Consider the following 23429-nt stretch of genomic DNA (forward strand, 5'->3'; position numbering starts at 1 on the left):
TGTAATATAATGATATATGAAAAACATCTAAATCTTCTCCTAGGCTTGTAAGCTTGGTGAGAGCAATACAGTATTAGCTACTTTATCTCAATATTCAGGCATACAGTAAACAGAAACTAGTTAAGAAAAGGGGGAAAGAAGAAACGAAGAAAAGGGCGATGTACAAGTTTTCTTAAAGGTGAGAAAGTTTTCTACTTTGGGAGTTTTAATTGTTTTATCCTATGTATTTTGTAAAACTCCACTCACTTTAAGGGCAGGAGTTACTTTGTAACAACTTGTTTTTCTCCCTTAAAGAAAAAGCATTGATAGAATACCTTCACGTTGGAGTGACTTTGTTCCATGATGTCATGAATTTGTGAAACAACATTAAAAAAAAAAAGCTAGAAAAACTCAAGTAGGGTTTGTAAACTATTAATTTCTTTTCCTCTATCTTCTTCCTCCTTTCCTACACTCTGATTCCTGTCATAATATTTTTACAAACTCTGAGAAGAAAAAACAGATTAATTTCAGTCTCAGGAAGGGACAAAAGATTACTAAAGCACAAACTATTACACTTTTACATGGTTTCAGCAGCTTTAACATTTGAAAATGAAAATAGTTTTAAAAATATATCGTTGGTGTTTCAATTTTGAATATATAATTTTGATAATAAAATCATTTTTTAGGCCAAATAAAGAAAAAAGTTTCATGTTTATAAAACAATTGCCAAGCTATAGATAGAAGTTATCTTCTCTTTATCCCTCTCTCCACTCTCTCATCTCTTCCTGAGTCTCATCACAGCACTCATGCCAAGAAACCACTTTATCCAGGGAAGGTGGCCACATACTACAAGAAACAGCAATTGATCTACAAATGCTGACAGTGAGATACAAGACGTGGAAAACGAATTGGCCAAACTACAAATAGTGTGTTGAATAACTGAAAGGATTTTTCTTCTCAAATTCTAGGAATTTTTTTTTCTTTAGACAAGGTCTCTCTCTGTAGCTGGAGTGCAATGGGCATGATCTCAGCTCACTGCGGCCTCAGACTCCCAGCTTAGCCTCCCAAATAGCTGGGACTACAACCTTGCGCCACCATGTCCAGCTTTTCGATGTTTTCTTTTTGAGATGGGGTTTCTCTATATTGCGCAAGCTCGTCTTGCACTGAGTTCAAGCGATCCTGCTGCCTGGAAATTACCTCTTTTATACTTAAGGCAAAGCTGAAAGCAGGGGCTCCTAGCCCAAGACGGCCGGCAGGAAGGAAGCGGCTCTTGCAGCTTTGGAGCGAGGCCTAAGTCCTCGGCCAGCCGCCCAGGGGCGTCCACCTGCAGCTGCCTCTCGGCTTACCTCAGGGGCGTCAGGCTGCGCAGGTGTGGAGGCTCCAGGCCTCGCGAAAAAGAGCGGTCACGTCTTCCTCAGGACTCCATGGTTCCCGCGTGACTAGGAGCAACGTACGTAAGACGCGCGCAGGCGCAGTTCGGGGAGCACGCTTTCCCGCAGGCGCAGTTCGGGGAGCACGCTTTCGCGCAGGCGCAGTTCGGGGAGCACGCTTTCGCGCAGGCGCAGTTCGGGGAGCACGCTTTCACTCCAACGCACCGCCGAGGTTCCTTCGCTGCCATGGGCCGCCGTCCAGCTCGTTGTTATCGGTATTGTAAGAACAAGCCATACCCCAAATCTCGTTTCTGCCGAGGGGTTCCTGATGCCAAGATCCGCATCTTTGACCTGGGTCGAAAGAAGGCAAAAGTGGATGAGTTCCCACTCTGTGGCCACATGGTGTCTGACGAGTATGAGCAGCTGTCTTCGGAAGCCCTGGAGGCCGCCCGTATTTGCGCCAACAAGTACATGGTGAAAAGCTGTGGCAGAGATGGCTTCCACATCCGAGTGCGGCTCCATCCCTTCCATGTCATCCGTATCAACAAGATGTTGTCCTGTGCCGGGGCTGACAGGCTCCAGACAGGTATGCGAGGTGCCTTCGGAAAGCCCCAGGGTACGGTGGCCCGCGTCCACATCGGTCAAGTCATCATGTCCATCCGCACCAAGCTTCAGAACAAGGAGCACGTGATTGAGGCCTTGCGCAGGGCCAAGTTCAAGTTCCCTGGACGCCAGAAGATCCATATCTCCAAGAAGTGGGGCTTCACCAAGTTTAATGCTGACGAATTTGAAGACAAGGTGGCCAAGAAGCACATCATCCCTGATGGTTGTGGAGTCAAGTATGTTCCCAATCGCGGCCCGTTGGACAAGTGGCGGGTTCTACACTCCTGAAGGCTTTGATAGCACTGTCTCCTTGGGCCATGCCAGTCTGACTTTACTTACTAATAAATTCTGTTTACTGGGAAAAAACAACTACTTATTAAGTTTAATATTTTTAAATATCCAATGTTTTAGAATATAGACTACTTGAGAATTTTTTTTTCTATTCATACAGTTTTAATGCCAAGTGTTAACTTCGTTGCTTAAGTAAAACTAAACAATTTATAGAGAAAGCGGTTGCTATTTTAATCAAACACTTTAAATTAAGGAGAGTATAGGACAGTATATTATTGTAGTAAAGTTATAAGTTATGTAGCTATCATTCATTACCTTGAATAGAAAAATAGATTTGTTTGAAAAAAATTTATTGTTTATAGAATGTAAACTAAACAATAGGGATGAAAATAATTGTAGGCATTAATGATGTTTCAACTACAGCCTCTTTGGAGCTACTTTATTTTTAACTTGGTTGCATATGTTTTTCTATAAATTTCTGTACATTGTTTTGAGAATTACCTTACACCTCTGATTATCAGCCTTAGGACAATTGAGTATCACTGAAAAAGGCTTTTACAGACGAACTTTACATTGTCTCACAGTCAAGAGATAACAGTCCAATCTTTTTTTCATCATAGAAAGGTCATAGGTGACACAAGAGTTCATATTACTTATATCTGGACTCCAGCAGAACCAAAAGAAAAGAGAAAAAGAACACTAAATTGGCTATCTGTACTCTAAAAGGACACTAGAGACAGTTTGCAATTGTAGGTGCTTGCCCTGCATTTAGAGTTACATTGATCACACAGGTCCTTTTTGTTTTATTTTAGAAACTACATAAGCTAAAATTCCTGAGTTTGCACTGCATTAGAAGAAGAAAGTCTTGTTCTTAACATTGACTTAGCCTTTTGAATCTCAATCCTGCAAACAGTGCCTTCAGTGTTTTTATTCTAATGGTTCATTTTCAAAGTCAACACATTTAACGAAAACAACAAAAGGAGTACTAAATAGTATAGAAACACATACTAGTTTAATTTTCATTTATTTTAAAAATTGCTATGTCAGTCTTAACATGTTTTATCTAGCTGGATATTTCTTTCAGGCCCTTGCTGTATTTCCTATTTGTATATATTTAAGCTAGGTTGCTATTTTAAGACGTTTTTCATGTTTGGATTTTACCATACTTTCAAAAACAAAAATTCAACCTCAAAAACAAAAACAAACAAACAAAAACAAAAACAAAAAAGGAGAGAGAGAGAGAGAGAGAGAGAGAGAGAGAGAGAGAGAGAGAGAAAAGCAGTATAAAATACCATAAAATAAGCCACTCCTTAGCTCTGTTACCTCTCTAACTTGTATAAATGCTTAAATATAACTACACTTTAAATTATCATCACTGAAACCCATGTTCATGTGACTGGAGTCAAATTTTGTCTCTCAGCTACCTACCTACCTACCTATCTGCCTACTTACTACCTACCTATACATCTCCCAGATTTACCAAAAATAATACCTGTCAGCCTATCTTCCATCTACTCAATAGGGATTTGATTTATACATACAATGGACTGCTTCAATTTATGCCAATAATCTGCAATTGTAAGCTATCCATTTTTGAAACAAAACTAAAAATGACATTTATAAAAATGTCATTTTCATAGTTGAATACATTTTTCTAATGATAATTTTAATTTGTCAAAATATAACAGTCTACAAGGTCAAAATCTCCATACCTAAAAGCACAGTTGAGACTTTAAAAATTATTTTTTTCTTCTAATTAAGGTTTTTATTTGGAAATATAGGCAATTCTTTTCAACAGCCATGCCATTACAAATTACATATATCTTTGCCATGTGGCATGGTTCACTAATTTCTCTATAATAATTGAGATTTAGTGCCCAAATGTAAACTGTGATTTTAGAAATGTGTGAGATGAAGAATGTAGAGTCCCAATCTCTGGCTGCTTTATTGGGGACAGCTGATACATGCCTGAGGATTGTGTATATATCAGAAACATTATTCAACGAAGTCTTCCTTTAGAACAGGGAAATCTTTAGGTGAAAAAGAGTTTCTATTTTAATACCTAAGCACTCACTGATCTCCGTCAGTTTTGTAAGTTCTATTTTCAATGTACTGACATTTTGATTTGGTAATAGCTTAGGGGATATTTTTGAGTTCAGACATTTTTATGGTCTTCTTGCTGGACTCAGGTTAATATAGCATTTTATTTTTTCTGTTCTAAGATTGAAAGTTTACTTCCTTTAGACTTACAGTTCTGATTCAGACACACTAGAGTTCAGATTTCTCTTCTAGATCCTTATTGTTAAATAGGCTCAAAAGCTATTATTACTAATCCCCAATTTTACATTGGAAGGTTTTAAAAATTCCTCATTCTGTTTTTTTACATTAAGAGACTTTAAAAATTATATGCATAAGTACAGTTCATGACATATTTGTGGCAAACACCATTAGGATTTATGGACAGAACTAGTGAATTTGAAGTCCATGGGCCCTTGAACTTGAGAAAATAATTTAAGACATAATGGATTTGAAAAAGCTATGTCCTAAGATCCAGTAATAACACTATAGATATCTATTGTAGAGAAGCTCTCAATTATATGAACCAGGAGATATACGCAAAGAGCCTTCATAGCATTGTTCATAACAGCAAACACTTTTTATCCTTAATTTACATAAAGAGGACAATGAATATATATCTATTGTGGTATATTCATATGGGAGCTACTATACGCAGTGAGAATCAATGAACGACACCTACAGCTGAAACAGATAACTTTCAGAAACTACTGAATGAAAAAAGAAAATAGGACTCTAAATAGTATTATGCCATTATTTATTTAATGCTTTTATTTATTCTGCTTATTTAAAATTCAAAAAGCAGAAAAACCAGAGGAAATATTGTGTTATATGTAAATAAATATATAATCTAGCTTTTAAAAGTTATGCTAACTGTGAAAATTTAGGATAGTGGTGGCATGGGTTGGGCATAACATGGCAGGGGAGGAACAGGGATAGTCTATGGAGGATACTTTATAATATTTTATCTTTTAAAGCAAGTCCTCCCGGGTCATTATTCATCAGTATTTCTCGGCTATTCTTGGAACTTTTCCCTTCCAACAATTCTAAGTTTGAAAATCCAGCTTGTAAAATCACTACCGTCAGTTGCCTTCAAAGATGTATTAAATTTATAAACTTAAACAGATATTACTTTATATTTTATAATTAATAATTTTAGTATGGAGGTCTTGGGAAATGTAAATTTATCGTTTATTATTTATGCTTTCATTCCTATTTCATAGTAGTGTGTTTTATTTTGTTTTTGTTTATTTTTGTGGGTCTATACCTTGCTTAACTTATTCTCTTGTATACCAAGATCAAGGTTGGGTACTTTTTACTTGTGTTTCTTTCCTCTTTCTTTAATTCTTACACTTTTCCACCAGAGAAAATTTGTAGTAGATTCTGCCTGTTCCCTAGGATGCTACCATCCTGAAACCAGTTTCTCCTGTCGTGAAAGATAAAAATGTGTGGTACTCAGGTTGAGCTTTCTGACTTTGCTGTGCCCTCAGGTTTTGTAATTGTTTGTCCCTGATAAATCCACCACCTTACATGTACTAACAACTTTCTGCTCCAGTTCCCACTTGTTTGTTTACTTCTGTTTTAAGTCCTTTAAGTCCTTGAAGATTTATTTATTTTCTAGTGAACCTAGAAATGTATTAAAAGGTAAGACTGTAGGCAGAATCTGGTTATATCTAGATGAGAGGATCACTAACGGTACATAGTCTACCATACTGCTAAGTGGAAGTCTTGTGATATATTTTAATTTTTTCTCTGTTTCTTTAAAAATGCCACAATATCTATACCCTGGAATCATATTGATGTATACAGATTTATACATAGTCTTTCTAATTGTATTGTCTACTTCCAAAATTAAGATCCAAAAATACTTTGTACAAAATGGTAGCTTTTTATTGCCTTATCTTACAAAAGCTAGAAATACATTTTCCAGATTTCTCCTCTCTATAGGAATCTTAATCACCCTATGGAGAAATTGACATGAGATTTGGAAGGCAGAAATGAAGCAACAATTATAAAATTGGTGCAGGGCCCCAGGCATCATTGTGATTCAGAAATGCTGTGGTTGATTTGTTGGCTCACTGAATTGAAGGAAGCCAGCAACATTAGTTTCTCCAGCCCTTGCTAGATCTTGCCCTTAACTTTCTCGTAGACCTGGGCCAGGCATAAGTGCATCTTTGTGCCAAGTGGCACAGACCTCTGTTCACAGACATTGTTGGAGTTAGATGTACTGACAGACCTGGATTTTAGATTATTTTCATGGATTTCAATTTATCCTTGTGAGTTCCATTTGTCCTGTGAGATACTTACATTTACTTTGCATTTTTTTTTCCTCCCAGTTGCCTGCCTTATTGACTTGCAGCAATTTTGTGCTCATCATCAGAAAAGACGCAATCACATTCAAGAAATTTCATTGTCCCTACTTGGTGACTGTATTAGTCCATCCTCACACTGCTATAACTGAAATACCTGAGATTGGGTAATTTATAAAGAAAAGAGCTTTAATTCACTCACAGTTTTGCAGCCTGTTCAGGAAGCATAGCAACATCGGCTTCTGAGGAGGACTCAGGAAACTTACAATCATGGCTGAAGGCAAAGTGGGAGGAGACATTTTAGATGGCAGGAACAGGACCAAGAGGGAGAGGGGCCAGGTGCTACGTATTTTTAAACAACCAGATCTCATGAGTACTTACTATGACAACACACTAGGAAGTGGAAAGCCTTCCCCATGATCTAATTACCTCCTCCCAGGCCCCACCTCCAACATTTTACAATTCAGCATGAGATTTGGGCAAGGACACAGATACAAATCACTGGTGACTTTTATCTGATCATGCTGTCTCCTTTAAGACTGCTATTTTCCCAGTCGTTCTCATTATTATGCAAAGTCTAATGTCCATAATAAATCTCCTATTCTATATTACTCTTAATACTTCTTCCTCAAGCAAACTGTAACTGCTGTGGCCATTATTGATCATTATAATCAGGAAAAGAATCAAAACTTGGTTTGATGTAACTATTGAAAAGAGCAAATATATTGGAATATATAGACTTCTGTTTGGATCTTCATTCTGCCCACTACTTCTCCTTTCATCTTAAGCAGTTTATTGAACCTTTCAGGGCCTCAGCTTTATAAACTTCCCAACTGTAAAATAAACTTTATAATGGTATTTATGAGAATATGCACTTAGCACAGCTTCTGGGACATAGAACACTATGAATAATGTTGCTTGTTATTATTGTTCTTTCTTTTTAAATATCAGAACTTAAAAGGAATTCACTATGTATTAGCTAAACTAATTTATATCATTACTTGGGTTATGAAATTCAAGTGAAACCAATTGTGACTACAGAATCTCCAAATCTCTTGATGCTATCTTTAAAATTCATGTTTAAGGTAAACATTGTATTTATCCTTTTCATGGTAAATCCAACAATGATGAAGTATTTGAATCTGAATATGAAAGGTATGTAATAGCCCTCATATCCAGTATAACCTGGCTTATTAATTCTGATTTTATACTGAAGACACATAAAATTTATGTGAAATAACTATTGTAGCTTATGCAATTCTGACATATTTTAACTTTAAAAATTATCTTTAAGTTCTGGAATACATGTACAGAACGTACAGGTTTGTTACATAGGTATACATGTGCCATGGTGGTTTGCTGCACCCATCAACCTGTCATCTATATTAGATATTTCTCCTAATGCAATCTGTCCCCTAGCCCCCCACCCCCAGGCCCTGGTGTGGGATGTTCCTCTCCCTATGTCCCATGTGTCCTCATTGTTGAATTCCCACTGTTGAGTGAGAACATGCAATGTATGGTTTTCTGTTCCTGTGTTAGTTTGCTGAGAATGATGATTTCCAGCTTTATCCATGTCCCTGCAAAGGACATGAACTCATCCTTTTTTATGGCTGCATAATATTCCATGGTGTATATTTGCCACATTTTCTTTATCCAGTGTATCATTGATGGGCATTTGGGTTGGTTCCAAGTCTTTGCCACTATGAATAATGCTGCAATAAACATATATGTGCATGCATCTTTATAGTAGAATGAGTTACAATCCTTTTGGTATATACCCAGTAATGGGATTGCTGGATCAAATGGTATTTCTGGTTCTAGACCCTTGAGGAATCGCCACACTGTCTTCTACAATGGTTGAACTAATTTACACTCAGACCAACAGTGTAAAAGCTTTCCTATTTCTCCACATCCTCTCCAGTATCTGTTGTTTCCTGACTTTTTAATAATTGCCATTCTAACTGGCATGAGATGGTGTCTCATTTAAATTATATGTTAATATATTTTAAGGCATTTAATCATAATTTTAATTTCACAAGTGAATATTTGTATGAGAAAAAATATTATAAAGTAATTATTTTTGTAGCAATATAGAAATACCAAAACAATTCATTATTTCCAACTTATAAGCTACAGCAGGATATTGGTATATATTATATTAGATTTAATGAACCATAAAAAGCTATTATTAATATAGAGAAAGCATTTTAATTTATCTTCATGTATTTTAAGAGGCATATAAAATGAAATAATAGGCTGTATAAATTAAACCCATTTAAAAAACATGGACTGCAACTGTAACATCATAAAGAATGTTGACCTAGGCATTGTCTTTCACTTGGATTTAACCCCACTGATGCATCAAATTCTCACATAATGCAAATTCTTCATGCTAGATTCTGATTTGTAAGAATTTTTCTCTCTCCCTCCCCCCACTCACATGCATACATGCACACATACATATACGTATATGTGTATACATTTTTTACATATACATATATTTGAGATGATCAGCAACTCAGTACTCCAGCAAATTTGGAAGTTTCATATTCAATCCAGTCTAATCCTAGGCCAATCAACTAAGGGTGGAAGAAAGGAAAAATCACTTTTGGAATGAAACCTTTTAAATATCAACTATTTGTCAAAAAAATTGATATTTAAATAATCAGGCATAATATTTTGAACTTTGAGAAAAATAATTATTAATATATTGATCAGATGTTAATATATAAGAAGGAATTAAAAATTATGTATATAATTTCTAGTTAAGCTTACTCTTTGCAAATTACCATAATGCCCCTAAAAAGTCTTAAAACAAAAGGTAGTCTGAATAATGTAATAAAGGTCATTATTATCAACCTCTAATTAATCCATTATTCATGCAAATATGGAGTAGCTATATGAAAGGTAAATAATATAATTTATTAATACAGATGTATTATTAGATAAATATGTTCCATTTATTAGGTAAATCTGAATATTAAATACCTTTAGTGGGATGTGGTCGTCTGTGCCAGAAAGGGACCTGGAAATGGAATCCCTGGGATGAAGTTCCAATTTCATCTGAAAAGGCAGAACATTCTAACTAAAAATATAGACACAGGTAACAATAGGCAAAGCTCTCATTATAAGTGGTGCAATTTAAAGAAGTCTCTAGGCATCTTTACATGCTGGTATGGGAATGTTATGGAAATTCCAGTCCCAGTGAGGTTGGTAGTCTCAGTGCAAGAAAAAAATTTCAATAACTACTAGGATAAAAATCCTAAGAATCGAATTTAGCCACAGGACTTTAGTTTCAGATAGAAGTATTATTAAGACTAGGAAGATGCTCTCAGGTCTGTAAAAGGGATAACAGTCTGCTTATTAATATAGTAATTGATCAACTTCTCAGAATTGGGATAAAAGCTCAAAACGGGGTTCATAATTATACTATATATAACTGTTTTTAAACTTGAGTAAAAGTGGTCCCTTTGTTACTCCAGGTGCTTTAGAGGAAACCATGTATTGTACAGATTTCTTGGTACACAAGTGCAAGAATCTGTTTAGGGAAAACATCTATGAATAGAATTGTAGGTGATACAATGGTTCAATTTTGCCAAATAATGCTAAAACCTTTTCCAAAAAGACCATGTGAATGTATTCTTCTACCAGCAGTGTATGAGATTCCCATTCCCAATTATTTCCCATAATTTTTTTGACTTTTTATGCTTTTAAACAATTTTATAACATTGAAATGATATCTAAATATGATTTTAATTTTCATTTTTCTAAGGAGTTTTACAGGTTTTCAAATGCAATTTGGCCATTCATTTTTCTTCTTTTGTGCAATGACATATTCTCTCTTTTGGAAATATTCTGCATAACTGTTTTTATTTGCCTTTGGACATAGAGTTTTTCTGAATATTAGACTTGAAAATATGAGATATATTTTATATGTTCCTTATGTTTTTACTTATTTGTGATTCACCTTTTCAGCTTCTTTATAGTGTTTTGATACATGCAATTGAAATTTAGTCTATTTATATATTATTTTCTCTATTGCTTGTATTTTTCTAAAAAAATTTTAAAAATAATTCCTCTATTGTTTCTACTGTTTATATTTTCTTTAAAAGTATTTTTCCTGGAGAAGAACTAAGGTGGCCAATGGACACAGCAAAGAAGAGCATCTCCCACCAAGACACGAGACCATAAAGAAGACAGGTACACTCCGAGCAGATCTTAGAAAGGCCGGCACTGAGAATGGATGGAGGGTGGACATAGATCCTGGGCTGAAGTGGGAGGAAGCTGTGATGCTGAGCACCAGGACTCGTTTCTGGCCCACAGTGGCTCTTGGTGAGTTAAATAGGTGAGAAGTGGCCTACTCTTGCCACATACCTCCAGAATTCTAGTTTCAGGAGACTCCACAACCTCCACAGACATTTATGCCACCTGAGAGAGGTGGCAGGGACAGGACTCCAGATTGTGCTGAGCACAGGTTTGGCATGGGAATAGCTGCATTGGAGCACAGCAAGGGATGCCCACCCACAGGCTCACAACACACCTTTAGGTGGCCTTGGATTTTGTTGACTGTCAAACCTGGACAGATAAGGGAAACCTTGCCCATGGGATGGAGCCAGTCTGATCGGAATGCACCCCTGTCTACTAGCCTCTCCTGGGATTCCCCCCTAGCCATGTCTGCTTGAAGCACAACCTTGGATGCCCAAATAGGGTACTTCCTGGCAGCAACCAATATAGCTCATTTGCAGGTACTTCCTGCCTAACTATTGGAGAGCTTCTGCAGATGGTCCCCCTCCAACATGCACCCACGCATAGCATCCCACACCATCTTCCTGGCAGTCAACCACCTGCAGCCTCTCAACACCACTTTGCCACTGCATGAGCGGACCTCTGTGCCCCAGAGCCAGCAGTGTGTTTGTGAAAGCAGGGACTTCACTGCAGTTACGCCACTCCTGCCAGTGCACATTGCAGACACCACGGTCACTGCTCTGACAAAGTGCTCTTGCAGAGACTGCCCGTTGGAGTATTGTTGCAAGCACACCAGGAATACCTAGGTTCCTCAAATGCAGCAGGTGCTTAACTTTGAGGGACCGGAGAACAAAGCTTTGAGCCTGGTCTCAGCCATCCAGGGATAGAGCACAAAACCGAGGAGTGCTGAGTTGAGCCTAGGCCCCCTAAAATTATCTGGAAACAAAGCCACATGACTGAATCCAAGTTATGCTACAGTCAAACCCTCAACCGCATCAAAGAAATCAAAAGTAAAAAGTCTCAGCCAGGCTGGGAGCAGTGGCTCATGCCTGTAATCCCAGCTGTTTGGGAGGCTGAGGTGGGCAGATCACAAGGTTGAGAGTTCAAGACCAGCCTGACCAATATGGTGAAACCCTGTCACTACTAAAAATGCAAAAATCAGCTGGGTGTGGTGGCACACCTGTAGTCCCAGCTACTTGGGAGGCTGAGGCAGGAGAATCACTTGGACCTAGGATGTGGAGGTTGCAGTGAGCCAAGATTGCACCACTGCAGTCCAGCCTGGGTGACAGAGCAAGACTCTGTCTCAAAAAAAGTCTCAGCTAAAGGACAGCAAGTTCAAAGATTAAAGGAACATCAGTCCACACATGAGAATTGAGAAAGAACCGATGCAAAAAATCAGACAATTCAAAAACCAGTGTGTCTTCTTACCTCCAAGTGACTGTACTAACTCCCCTGCAATGATTCTTAATGAAGTTGAAATGGCTGAAATGACAGACATAGAATCTGGATGGAAACAAACATCGTTGAGATTCAGGAGATAGTTGGAACTCAATCCAAAGAATCTAAGGAATCTAGTAAAATGAATCCAGTCAAATGATACAAGAGCTGAAAGGTGAAAAGGCCACTTTAAGAAAGAATCAAATTGATTGATAGAGCTGAAAAACTCACATCAAGAATTTCATAATACAATCGCAAGTATTAACAAAAGAACAGACCAAGCTGAGGAAAGAACTTCAGAGTATGAAGACTAGTTCTTTGAGTTAACTCAGTCAGATAAAAAAAAATTAATAAACAAAACATCTGATAAATATGTGATTAGGTAAAGAGATCTAACCTACAACTCGAAACAGAAGGAAAAAGAACAAGCAACTTGGAAAACATATTTGAGGATATTATCCACGAAAATATCCCAAACATCTCAAAAGATGTTAATATTCAAATTTGGGAAATGCAAACAACCTCCATAAGATGTTATACAAGATGACTATCCCCAAGACACGTAGTCACCAGATAGTCCAAGGTCCATACAAAGGACAAAATATTAAAGGCAGCTAAAGAGAAACAGTGAGTCACCTACAAAGGGAAGCACACTAGGCTAACAGCAGACCTTTCAGTGGAAACCTGACAAGCCAGAAGAGATTGAGGGCCTATGCTCAGCATTCTTAAAGAACAAATTCCAAACAAGAATTTCATATCCAGCCAAACTAAGCTTCATAAGTAAAGGAAAAATAAAATCTTTTTCAGACAAGCGGATGCTAAGGGAATTTCTTACCACCAGGTCTGCCCTCAGGAGGTCCTTAGGGGGATGCTAAAAGGCCAAAAGACTGTTACCAGCCACCACAAAACACATATAAGTACATAGGCCATTGACATTATAAAGCAATTACTGCATAACAACCAGCTAACAACACAATGACAAAATCTTATCTGCACAAACCAATATAAATCTTTATTGTAAATGGGCTAAAGGCAAAGAGCACCAGAATAGGATATAAATAAATAAAAAACCAACTGTGTGCTATCTTCAAGAGACCCATATCACATGCAATGACACCCACAAGTTCAGAGCAAAGAGATGTTGAAAAAACTACCAAGCAAATGGAAAACGACAAAAGAGCAGGTGTTGCCATTCTTATTTCAAACAAAACAGACTTCAAACCAACAACAATCAAAAAGGATAAAGATGGGAGGCCAAAGTGGGAGGATTGTTTGAGGTGGGAGATTGAGACAAGCCTGGGCAATAAAGCAAGCTACTGTCTCTATTTAAAAAATGAGAAAATTAGGCAGGTGTTGTGGTGTATGCCTGTAATCCCTTCTACTTGGAAGGTTGAGTTGGGAGGATCACTTGAGCCTGGTAGGTCAAAGCTGCTGTGAGGCATAATCACACCACTACACTCCAGCCTGAGCATCAAACTAAGAGCCTGTCTCAAATATAAAATAAAATTAAAAATAAAATTAAAAAAAAGAAAAGGAAACAGAAAAGAGACAAAAAGGCATTATGTAATGATAAGAGTTCAACAAGATGTAATGATAAGAATTCAACAAGATGGCTTAAATATTCTACATAGTTACACACCAAACACCGGAGTACCCAGATTCATAAAACAAGTTGTTAGACATATACAAAGAGACTTAGATCACTACACAATAGTAATGAGAGGCTTTAATACTCCACTGACAGTTTAGGCAGATCATTGACGCAGAAAACTAACAAAGATATTCAGGACCTAACCTCAATACTTGACTAACTGGACTTGACAGACATCTACAGAACACTCCATTTAACAGCAACAGAACATACATTCTTCTCATTTGCACATGGCACATGTGCTACGTTGGCCACATGCTCAGCTATAAGACAATTCTAAAAAATATTTTAAACAAATCATACAAACCACACTCTCAGACCACAGTACAATAAAAGTAGAAATCAGTACTAAGATCTCTCAAACTATACAATGTCATGAAAATTAAACAACCTAACCCTGAATGAATATTTGGGGTAAACAGATTAAGCCAGAAATCAAAAAATTCTTTGACACTAATGAAAACAAAAGTACCACATATCAGAATCTTTGAGAAATATCTAAAGCAGTGTTAACAGGAAAGTTTGCAGTACTAAATGACCACATAAAAAAGTAAGAAAGATAGCAAATTCACAAACTGACATCACACATAGAGGAAATAGTAAAACAAGAGCAAATAAAAAACCATGAAAAACCAAAAGAAAATGAAATGAAACTAAAAGTTGGTTCTCTCAAAGAATAAATAAATTTGATAGGCCACCAACTAGATCAATAAAGAAAAAAAAGAGAAAAGATTCAAATATGCACAATCAGAAAGGACAAAGGGGCCATTACCTCCGATCCCACAAAACTATAAAAAAATCCTCAGAGACTATTATGAACATCTCTACGCATACGAACTAGAAAACATAGAAGTAAGAGATAAATTCCTGGAAACATACACTTCCTAAGATTGAACCAGAAAGAAATTGAAACCCTGAACAGATCAATAACAAAGCTGGAAAATTTAATCAGTTATAAAAGCCTACCAACCAGAAAAATCCCTGGGCCAGAAGGATTCACAGCCAAATGCTACCAGACATAAAAAGAAGAGCTGAAACCAATCCTACTGAAACTATTCCAAAAAATTCAGGAAGAGAGACTCCTTCCTAACTCATTCTATGAGGCCAGCATCATTCTGATACCAAAACCTGGCAGATATGCAATGAAAAAGAAAACTACAGGTCAATATTCTTGATGAGCATAGATCAAGGATCCTGAACAAAGAGCTGAGTGTGGTGGCTCATCGCTGTAATCCCAGCATTTTGAGAGGCCAACACCAGAGGATTACTTGAGATCAAAAACTCTTGCCATCAGTTGCATGCCTGAATGCTAAATATTCAGCAGTGAAAGAGTCTCTCAGATCCCCATAGAAAAACATTATGCAAGGTACTCTGGGGCATTGTATTAGTCTGTTCTCACACTGCTCATAAAGACATACCTGAGACTGCATAATTTATAAAGGAAAGGGGTTTCATTGACTCAGTTCCACAGGGCTGGGGAGGCCTGGGGAAAGTTACAATCATAGCAGAAGGGGAAACAAATACGTTATACTTCACCTGGTGGTAGGAGACAGAAATGCCAAGCAAAGGGGAAAAAGCCCCTTATAAAAAGAAAAAAAAAAAAAAGTCGATTTAGGTATAGTCATGGTGGCTTTTAGGGAAGAGGTGTGATCTCACGAAGTCTTATGGTTTTATGATGTATATGGTGACGTCAGGGATTCAATAGATTTTAAGGGAATACAAATAGAAACAACAGGTCAGAGCCTGTTGCAGTAGTCCAGGCGGATAGTTTAAACTCAACAAAAAGACAGAATAACATCCCTCCACCATGAAAGGCGTACTTCCTAGTTTCTGGAGCATGTGAATAGTTTAAGTTAAATGGCAAAGGGGAGTTAAGTTGGTAGATAGCATTAAGGTTGCTAATCATCTGATTCTAAGATTAGATTATCCTGAATTATCCGGGATTGTTAAAGGGTCCTTAAATGGGGAAGAGAGAGGTAGAAGAATCACAACCAGAGAGATGGCTCTTTCATGAGAAAGACACAACTGGCAATTGCTGGCTGTTACGATGCAAGGGAACCTCTAGAGGTTGGGGAAATCAAAAAAATAGATTCTCCTTTAGAGCTTCTCGAAAAGAACCCAGCTGTGGACACCTTGATTTCAGCCTATGAAAACCCAGTTCAGACTTCTGACCATGAGAGCCATAAGATAATAAATTTGTGTTGTTTTATGTTGATACTAAGTGTGTAGCAATTTGTTACAGTAGCTATGGGAAACTCATACAGATAGCTTGAAATAGAGTGGTGCAAAGCCATAAAGAGGAGAGATGAGCATCGGGAAGTATTTTGGGGCCAGGTTCTATGAAAACTCTGAAATTCCCATGAAATTAATGAGCTTAAAAAATCCAGATGTTTAACATGATATAGACCTGGGGTTGACAAACTTTTCTGTAAAGGGTAGGATAGTAAATATTCTAGGCTTTGTGGGCTATACAGTGTCTGTAATACCTACTCAATACTTTTGTTGACATTCAAAAGCCACCACAGACTTGAAAACAAATGGGCAGGTTGTCTTCCAAATAAGATTAAAAGTCAGCCTGCAAGTTTGATTTGTACAATTGGGTATATAGTTCATCAACCTTTGTAGAATCTCAGAGCACTTATTTCAAAATTTGTTTAAAAATGTGCATGTCACTTTATAGAGGCGGCATTTATATCACAAAAGGAGGAAAAATCACTTCATTGTGCTAGTCATTGCAAGTTAAATCAATGTATTATGATTCATTAGCTTAGCTAACATTTGTTGTACACTCACTATGCTGAGAATTTTTCTTGTGCTATGTGACTTAAGCTTCTCAAAATCCAATGAGTTATTACTATTATTTATTTTACAAATGAAATAACTGAAGGTTGAGGGATAAACAACCAGGGTTTGGGAAAGATGTATATTCCTTGTTAAACAATACCTTATCAAGTAAATGACCTTTTATATCCAGTAAATAGCAGACCTGTAATTTCAATCCAAATCTAGGCTAATTCACTTCATCATTGCACTGCAGTTTGCACAACTATTCTGAGGCCACTTGGTCTGTTACCTCTAACAATTGTGTGAATATTTATAAGAATGTAAAAGATAAAAGTTTTGGAATGCTCATAGATGGCTCTGATAAAAACTAATAAGATCTCTTTTTAAAATAATTAATTCTGAACTTGCATAAACCCCACATCTGACTGAAGTACGTTTTTAAATAGAACTAATCATAATATAGTTACTTTCATTTCATATAAAGGATGAGAACACATTTTCTTTCACTCTGAATAAAAGACATGCAGGTCTAAGAAGTGTATTATAATACTAGACACTGAAATAAAGGGAACATATCTCAGCCTTTATTCCCATTTAGTAGCCTCAAATATTCTCCATCTATTTCAAATGCTACTTTGATTTAAAACATTTCTCTGCATACCTCTTATTTTAAAAAAATTTGGATTTTTAGATTGTTTCAAATGCCTCTCTGACAAATCAATCTGTGACCTAACACACTTCTATCATACTTCATTTAAATAATGAAACATAATTAAAAGACTGATGTTAGAGTCAAGGACAATATTAATCTAACTCTGTTTAAATATATTTGCTTTTAAATATAGCAGTAGAGTCTTCTCTGCTGAATTCTTAGAATACAGTTGAAAGAACAAAGCACTGAAGGCATATAGCATTTTTTTTGTTTGTTTTTGAGAGTGTCTCATTCTGATGTCTAGGCTAGAGTGCAGTGGCACAATCATGTCTCACTGCAAACCTCTACCCCTTGGGCTCAAGTGATCCTCCTATCTCAAGCCTCTGATTAGCTGGGACTACAGGCATGCAGCACCAGGCTCAGCTTTTATTTTTATATTTTTGACTTTTTATAGATACAGGATTTCACTATATTGCTCAGGCTGATCTCAAACTCCTGGCCTCAAGGGATCCTCCTGCACTGGTCTTCCAAGGTGCTGGGATTATGGGTGTGTGCCACCATGCCCAGTCTATACAGCATGTTTAGGTGAGCAGAATTGTGATTGCTAATACTAAGTAAAGTAGCAGCCAGAGAGACTGCTGCCTCTCTTGCTGGTGAATGGCTATTGAAGATTATAGAAATCTTCTGATTTGTGATTTTACCTATAATATTCAACACAAAATCCACTTTCACATGAATTTTGTATTAGGAAAAAATATGTGAAATTCTAAAGTTCAGTACATAGTGATTATAGTGATGTCAGAACAATTACACAGTTGCCTTTCCTGGGGCTTTTATATTTGAAAACCCTTAAATCCAAGATTTAACATGCTGTTTCTTTTATTGAACATAGAAAATCCTGCATTTACCTCTCTTGGCAGAACAAATTTCATTGTATTTGACAGATATAAGTAAGTTACAGAATCTTTTTTCCACAAAGTTATTTTGTTCTGTTAATGTCCAAGTCTTATATCTGGAAGTTTCTAAGATAACTAGTTTATTAGAGGACAGCACTTAGTAGTATTTTTTTCTTTAAACAAATTACTTTTTTTAAAAAAAGACATTTGCTTTGAAAACAAGTGATATGACAGTAAAAAACTTTAAATCATTTTTCCCACTATACTGTAAAGTTAACTGTTATGTAAAAACAAAGATACAAAAGTAGAAAAACTCAAAGGTGAAGATAGGTCAGAGTTCTCCATTTGTAGTTATTTTAAAGGTTAAAAACAAAACAGAAAGCCAGCCTACATTTCCAGTACTCTAAGATTGGAGACCCTAGGAGGACGAAGTATGATGAAGATAATACATGGTAGAGAATGGACTTGAAGGGTACGTCAGATTTTAGTTCAAAAAAATCTAGGTCAGGGTCATTGTGAGAGTAACTAAGTGAGAAATAAAAATCAGACAAAGTGTATTTGCCTGGAAAGAGCTAATATGGAAAGAGCAAAAACACTAGATAAGCAGAGGAGGCAAAAACATTGTTCTTGCTCACAGTAATGGCTCAGCAGCTTTCTAGCACACTAAAACTAGCTGTAATCACACATTTTCGTTTGCTACTCTCTATCACCCTGATGGCCAATTTATCCACAGTAGCATATTTACAGGCCTGTTTATGGCATTGAAATTCTTCACCAGAGCTGATGCTACATTGCCTGGGAGCACTATAGGATTTAATTGAACCAGCATGAAAGAACTGATGAATGGCTTTGCTCTCAATGAAGGAAGTGGTGCAGGGCAGAATTTCAATGGAAGATTTTAGCCAATACTTAGTGGCTGGGATACAAAATTGCTGACTATTGAAGTGTTATCCTCTCTCTTTCTCTCAGGTTTACATGTGCTTAATTATTATTTTCTTTGTCACATTCCCTTGTTTTCTTTCCATTACGTTTACTGTGCCATCCACCCTCAGCTCAAATAGATGTAGCATGGCTAAATCAGATATGATTGCAAACCTCAGCCTTTTTACTTCATCATGCCTCACTAAAATATCCCAAAGGGATAGCATTTTCAAATTTCTGTCACTCATGGAGTTATTGAGGTGAAACACTGTAAATCAGCTATAACCAAATTATGTATAACTTATACATACCTTGTCTCAGGACTGCACAAAGGTACACAATGCATTTGTGTCATGTCATAATCTTTTTTTATGTTGGTTTTCTTTAACTGTTTGCTTATTTAAATTCCTTATTCTTTCTCCTCCCTTAGGTGGTTTTCTGTATTAAATATTTACTAATTCCTTAGATTTTTCCCTTGTTACTCAACCTCGTGGTCACAGTCTCCCTTTCCTATCCTGATGTTGCTTTCGTTTTGCTTCTCTGTGATAATTGCTACACATCCCATAAAAGACGTCTTTGTACAAAGCATTTCCTCTACATTGACAATTTTTCAAACATTTGTTTCTAGTCTTTAGATTCCAAAATGTCATCATCTTTCTCTTTTTCGTTTTGTTTTTTCTCTTTTCCTATTTGAAGGCATTGTTTTTGTATATTACTATGTAGTAAAAGCAACCCAGGAGTTTTATTTGTGCATGTTTATGTGTGTTTCTTTAATGTTTTAATACTCACCTGCTGCGTCTAACCTTGCCTTCTTAGATATTACTGAATGTTAAAAAGGGATTAGTGGAAATTATATATCTCAATTTGGTGAGCTACATAAATAACTCATATTTATTTGCTTTCTCTATCATCTTACCAAAAGCAGCAATAATTAGTCACTTGCATATTTTTTCCTTTTCCACTCGATATTGTTATTTTACACTCTTTCTATGTTTATCCTTTCTTCCTTTCCTAGTCTCCACACTTCAAATATAAAATTTTGATTTTTCTTTGATTTAACGCTTCTAGCCTTTAGTCGTTTGAAAAATTTTCACTCCATTCCACCTTATTTACCTGCTGCTTTGGACATGCCTTCAAATTTCTCCTCATTAAGTACTGACCTCTTCCTCTTTCTCTGTGTCTTCTCTTATCTGAGTGTTACTTGGTCAGTTATGGTTTGGGTGAATTTCTTGACATTTCTATTTGTCTATAACCAGTTATTTCTTCTAGGTTCCCTGATACTTATTTGTCTGCCTACATTAGACTTCACAAATTACTACCCTTTTATTGAGCAGTCCTCACGCCCCAGTTGTTCACATCTTACTTTGTGTGTTCAGCACAGAAATATTGAATCAAAACGTATTTGCCACTGGGCATATCCTCTAGTCATTTACATGGCTCAACAGACCCATATGGCCACCTCCTCTTCCACATTTATAAAGACATTCACCTAATATTCTGGCCAACTATGGAAGTAGTGGTAAGGATAATGTAAAATATCTTTTCTCTTTGTCTTGGAGATTATCAAACTAATTTGAAGACTCTATTATATAGTAATCAGAAACTTACTTTGTATATAACCAGGGGGATTTGCTCATAAGTTGTCTGATTTCTTCACTGCACAATTGCGTTTCCAACTTCTTAACAACTTCCTTTACTTCTTCCTTTTTGTTCTAGGATGAAACAGAATATGAAGGATGCAAAGCATCAGGCAGAACCACTTCTTCAAATCTCTGTTTGAATGACACTAAGCGTGCTTGTTTTTCTTTGATATAAATACATCCTAAAAATAAAAAAAAAAGAGAAAGTGAAGTATTTTAACTAAAGAAGGAAATATTGAAGATCACATTGGCAATATGTGAGCAAAATACACAAGAGTTCTAACATGGAAAAAATTGAGGGAAAAATACCATGATGATTGAATATGAAACAATACTTTATCTTTATTATTTTGTCCTAAAAAAACTTGCTTGCTTTTTCTGCAATAAATTTAATTTTAATTTTTGGATTTAACTCTTAGTAAAATTAATAATCAGTGCATACATTTCCTTCTGACTCTTACTGCTATTAAGAAATGTGCAATACCTAAAATACCCAGTCATAAAAATACAATAGTCAGCACCACAATAACAATAGTAATTAACTGGCCGAGCCTTAACTGCCAAGTCCCACAGTAGTGCGTGCGTACGTGTGTGCGTGCGTGTGTGCGTGTGTCTGTATACAAAGGAATAAAAAAAAATGGTTAAGAGAAGCCAAAGAAAGTTTTTCTGATTAAAAGATAAACTTCCATGAAAATTTTGGGAATGAAAGAGAAATAGAAAGCAACAAATTCAAGGAGATTTTGAAGAAGAGTGCATGGGCAGCTACCTGAAGTAAATAAAGCAAATTTCAGTTAAATGGAATGAGTTAGTTCAGGAAATATTCTCTAAGGTGTGAGGATAGAGAGTCAGGTCACTTGTAACTACGTGGAGTTACCACAGGTGAGAAAGAATTATTAAAGGTAATGTGCTAGTTTGGACATTTTATATGTCATCAAATAATTCAATTCAATAAATATTCTACAAGTATCTGTCAGAAATTCTGCTAGATAAGGGTGCAAGGATAAATGAAGCATGTTTTCTATGCTTGAGGATTTTATAGCTTACTGCATGGAGATAAGACGCGCATACAGATAGTTAAGACATGGTATATTTTGATATATTCTATATTGCTGATAAAGTATAGCAGATCAATATTTTTTGGCTAAAGTAGAGAACAAAACTTAAAATATGAAGCTGAATGTCAGTTGCCCCTTCAAGAATAGGTTACATATTGATATTGGAGATGAAAGGAAGAGTATTCCAAGTTGAAGGTATATAGTCACGATATAAGTGGCCAAGACCTAGGTGAAAGAATAACAGTGCTTAATTGTGAAAATGTAAGTGAAGAGTTTGTTAAAATTCCACAGACATGATAGGAGAGGTGATTCAGACTAGATTATGATCTGTTATATAATTTATGTTATTCTGTTGGCCATAAAGAATCGAGAATACATTTATGATCCAGCGTCTGACTATAATCATGGTTTTGCCTTAAGAAATTCACTTAGCAATAGAGGAGAAAACAAGTTATATGTGGAAGAAGATTAACAGTCAGTTGATGTAATCACTAAAAGAAGAGATAAGAAGAACAATATTATATTAAAAATAGAAAGAAAAATTTGTAGAGAATGCAGGACTGATAATTAAATATGTAGAGGTAGTAAGAGGAAGAGAAAGTAACTCAGTGTCTCTAAGGTTGAATGGCTGAAAAGATGTAGTTTTCACTATTAGAAATGCAGAGATAAAGGAGAAAGAATGTGTGGTTGAAATACAGTATATAATTAGATATTTTAATACATCTGTAATTAATGTTAGCTATTCCCAAGGTATCATTTAAACAAAATTATGTACTTGTAACCACTTAATAATTGTAATTTTTATTTTGAGTGTGATACCATATGCAGACCAATAAACATATGATGCATTTGCAAAAATCTGGTCAATTTAACAAGTTAATATAGGTCACAAAACAAGTTTAAACAAATTCCAAAAAATAGAAATTATAGCAAATAATTTTCTGACCACAATGGACTAGAAATCAATAATAAGAATAAACTCAGAAAATACTCAAGCACTTGGAAATTAAGCAACTTGCTCCAGAATCACCAATGAACAATGAAGAAATTAAGAAGAAAATTAAAAAGAAATTCTTGAAACAAATGAAAATGGATATACAGCATATTAAAATCTATAGGATATAGCAAAAGCCATACTAACAGGGAAGTTTATATCAATAAATGCCCATATCAAAACAGAAAGACTTCAAATAAACAACAACCTAACAATGCATCTAAAATAACTAGAAAAACAAGAAAAAAATAAAATCACAAATTAGTAAAAGGAAATAAAGAATAAAGATTCCAGCAGAAATAATTGAAATTAAGACCAAAAAGAAATAAAGAAGATACAGAAAATGAAAAGTTGTTTTTATGAAAAGACAAAAAAAGCAACAAACCTGTAACTAGACTAAGAATAAAAAAAAGAGAGAAGGCCACAATAAATAAATATAGAAAAGAAAAAGGAGACATAATAACTGAAATCACAGAAATACAAATAATTGTTGGAAACTACTACAAACAACTATGTCTGAACAAAT

At 35.9% G+C, this 23429-nt stretch overlaps 1 protein-coding gene and 1 long non-coding RNA gene across 7 annotated transcripts in view; one reads left to right on the forward strand and one right to left on the reverse strand.

Annotated features, from left to right (window-relative positions):
* Positions 1 to 23429, reverse strand: part of LOC141583629 (uncharacterized) — a 766076-nt gene that overhangs the window by 20945 nt on the left and 721702 nt on the right. For all 5 annotated transcript variants that reach the window (XR_012516335.1, XR_012516336.1, XR_012516337.1 and 2 more), the window contains 3 exons: positions 20823 to 21036; positions 9617 to 9691; positions 6831 to 6902 (listed from right to left, as the gene is read on the reverse strand). This is a non-coding gene — a long non-coding RNA (uncharacterized LOC141583629). The remainder of the gene's footprint in view (positions 1 to 6830; positions 6903 to 9616; positions 9692 to 20822; positions 21037 to 23429) is intronic.
* Positions 1551 to 2311, forward strand: RPL10L (ribosomal protein L10 like). 2 transcript variants are annotated; one of them, XM_010341101.2, is made up of 2 exons: positions 1596 to 1704; positions 1786 to 2311. In XM_010341101.2, the coding sequence occupies exons 1-2, from the start codon at positions 1596 to 1598 to the stop codon at positions 2238 to 2240; spliced, it is 564 nt and encodes a 187-aa protein (XP_010339403.1). In that variant the 3' UTR covers positions 2241 to 2311. The 2 variants fall into 2 exon arrangements, with proteins under 2 accessions (XP_003930607.2, XP_010339403.1); XM_003930558.4 differs by having other exon boundaries at positions 1551 to 2311.

Source organism: Saimiri boliviensis, chromosome 2, assembly GCF_048565385.1.
Source record: "Saimiri boliviensis isolate mSaiBol1 chromosome 2, mSaiBol1.pri, whole genome shotgun sequence".
Classification (NCBI taxonomy): Eukaryota; Metazoa; Chordata; class Mammalia; order Primates; family Cebidae; genus Saimiri; species Saimiri boliviensis.

Bases quoted from the DNA above. Each gene is read 5' to 3' on its own strand.
- RPL10L (XM_003930558.4), top strand. From the start codon at position 1,596: ATGGGCCGCCGTCCAGCTCGTTGTTATCGGTATTGTAAGAACAAGCCA.